The sequence below is a fragment of the Cupressus sempervirens genome, chromosome 7, assembly GCF_028749045.1.
Source record: "Cupressus sempervirens isolate cs-2001-9-10 chromosome 7, ASM2874904v1, whole genome shotgun sequence".
Taxonomy (NCBI): Eukaryota; Viridiplantae; Streptophyta; class Pinopsida; order Cupressales; family Cupressaceae; genus Cupressus; species Cupressus sempervirens.
Window position 1 is genome coordinate 54,819,943 of NC_143124.1, and position 2,757 is coordinate 54,822,699.

The window sequence follows — 2,757 nt, forward strand, 5'->3', positions numbered from 1 at the left end:
CTCTTTATGAGATACACCTTTGCATTCTTATCCTCTTATTGTTTCATGTACATTCATGCACAATGGAGGATAATCCACTCTTGGTGGACATGTGCTTAGTTGTTATGCTTATCTCTTTGCTGACTCCTAGTCATATCAGTTGCCTTTATACAAAAGACACTTCTGTAATGTATTCATCCAATTATCTGATATCCATTCTCATTTAATCATCATTTGTTCCTCTTGTGCTATTTATTGAGTTTCTTGATCTTGGTGCTGAATTATTGCCTTAGGAAAATTCTTACATGGTATCAGAGCTATACCAAATTCTAACAAATAGAATGGAATTGGAAACATATCAAATATTCCACTAAAGCATAATGAAGTAAATGGCCAAAGAGTATCAATCAACTGTACACTTTATCAAGGTGAAAAACTAGTAAATATCTGTCTTAAATTTAACGTCATAATTTACTTTTGAGAATTGAATATAACATTTATATTTAAAAAATAAATAATTAGATGTAAATTTAATTCCACTTTTAAACAATTAGTTTATCAAAACTCCTTTGAATTATATTTAAAAAACTAAATGAATCTTTATGATGATCATAAAGTAGTCAAAAGTATACATTGTTTATAAAAATGCTAATCTTATTAATAATAGATCTGAAATATTTTATACAATCTAATTAAAAAACAATTATAATCAAACTTATGGATTAAGAAATCTTATACTATAGACAAGACTCTACAATACAAAAATAATTTATAAACATCTAAACCTTTTAATAATAATTAATTTCAACACATAATTATTATTAGTCGAAACCATATTAAACACATTTCTTTTAGAATTAATAATTTTTTTACTTCAATAATAAAATATGACAACAGCCGACAACATATTCAAAGAATTATATTATTTCACATCGGACTACCACTAAACCAGGGCCAGCCTTAAACATCACACACTAAGGAAGAAATTAAGCCTATAAAAGTAAGTCAATCTTTGACTATTTAACACTTTTGCACTAGGAATCAAGCCTTCGTGTGTGTTGTTTAAGCCGTTCACTAAACCAGTGTACCGCCACTAAAGGACAAAGTTGCACACAGTTCACATTTCGTTGTATTAGACCCATCCCATTTCCATTACCCAGCTGGAAAGGAAAGCCGTACGTCATTATTTCTAAGCACGATAGACAAAGAGTGGACAATAATGGATAACTTATTTACAATGCATTGAAATTGCTTTCACAAAACACCACCACCCAACTACCCAAGGATAAAGTTACAAATAATTCATGTTTAATTTTATCATAGCCACTCCTGTCCCGTTGCCAACCTGTCAATTGAAGGTCGGGCTCCACGATTTTGAACCTTGACTGAGACTGGTTAATGACAAACACACTTCATGCTTTTTACGCTCGACTAAGACTGGTTAATGAGAAACATAATATAATAGGAAAAGGGGAACTCAAATGAATTATTTACTACAGCTTAGTGGGTAGCTTAAAAGTAGATACAGTAACGCTATCTGGGAGCCACGAGAGATACTCTGCATTGCTTTTGTATTCAACGGTCTCAAGCTCATCCGGATTCGTTTTCACATATTTCCTGAAGTCGGCAGGTCCTACGAAATACCCCATATTGTCCGCACACACTCCAGTGCCATTTCCCAGCATACCATTCTCCTTCAGAAGAAGATAATCTGGCATGTAACAGACTTTCCAGTGGTCCACGAAAACGAAATCGAAATGAGGGGAATTCATCTCCTCGAGAAATTCCTTTGCTACTTCAACACGTTCGTTGAATTTCCCTTCCACTACCACCACTTTGGATGATAGGCCTGCCAAACATTCATTTTCTTTGTTATGTAGATCTCATACACTTTTTAACTTCATAGATGTTAATGAGAAAAGATTTTGTAAGAATTTCTGAATTTGGTTGTGTTCAGATTTTACATTCTGAATGAAGCAAGAGAGAACAAGGAGAAATCTGTTTGGTAAATGTAAAGAATGAATAAGCAGAAACTTATGATATCAATTACTATGAACTGGGAAAATTTCAGTATACAGTTAAGAGAGTTAAATGTGCTACCTGCGTGCTCTATGATTTGCCTAGCGATGTTGCAATTATCTGGGCTCATCTCAAAAGTGAGAAGCTTGCTGCCTTCCTTGTTTAGCTGCGAAGCAATTCTTACAGCGGAGTACCCACAAAATGTCCCAAGCTCAATAACTACCCTTGGGTTATATTTCTCAAGGGCCTTATCTAAAATGGGTCCCTTGTCGTCCCCAATGTTCATGAACCAGCTCGAAGTCTTTGCATAGGAGTCCATTGTTTTCATGACTGATTGAGGATTGCCCTTTTCAGCTGTTTTGAGGATATGATCGAGCAATGCTTTCTCTCGCCCGTCTCCTGCTTGACCCGTGGAAATGAGCTCCTTCATGTTCATCATTGCTTTCATGAAGGAAAAGGTCGTGGATAGAGCAGCCAGAGCCATGTTGAATTGTAGTGAACATATGAGTTTGGGAATTGAATATTTATGGTAATAATTCAGGCTATGCGTATTTTCATGTGGAATCCAGTTGTGGATAGAAATAGAAAGCCAAGATTGAAGAATTTTCAATAACCCCATGATGAACCATGATTAACACCTATAAAGAAAATGCGTACGCATCTTGTGTCATGCCATGTCAGTATCTGCACCAACCACCTGTCTTTCATCTAGAACATTGTACGCCTGATTTCCACGCAATTACTAATTGGGTGACCGAT

At 35.2% G+C, this 2,757-nt stretch overlaps 1 protein-coding gene across 1 annotated transcript; it reads right to left on the reverse strand.

Annotated features, from left to right (window-relative positions):
* Positions 1 to 1,189: 1,189 nt before the first annotated feature.
* LOC149545454 (uncharacterized) lies at positions 1,190 to 2,495 on the reverse strand. The gene is made up of 2 exons (XM_089790663.1): positions 2,080 to 2,495; positions 1,190 to 1,828 (listed from the first exon to the last, which is right to left on the reverse strand). Exons 1-2 carry the CDS (start codon positions 2,480 to 2,482, stop codon positions 1,473 to 1,475), a joined length of 759 nt encoding a protein of 252 aa, XP_089646789.1. The 5' UTR covers positions 2,483 to 2,495; the 3' UTR covers positions 1,190 to 1,472.
* Positions 2,496 to 2,757: the final 262 nt, after the last annotated feature.

Coding starts and splice junctions, on each gene's coding strand:
- LOC149545454 (XM_089790663.1), bottom strand. CDS start 2,482: ATGGCTCTGGCTGCTCTATCCACGACCTTTTCCTTCATGAAAGCAATG. Junction 1,829..2,079: donor GCAAATCATAGAGCACGCAG/GTAGCACATTTA, acceptor AATGTTTGGCAG/GCCTATCATCCAAAGTGGTG.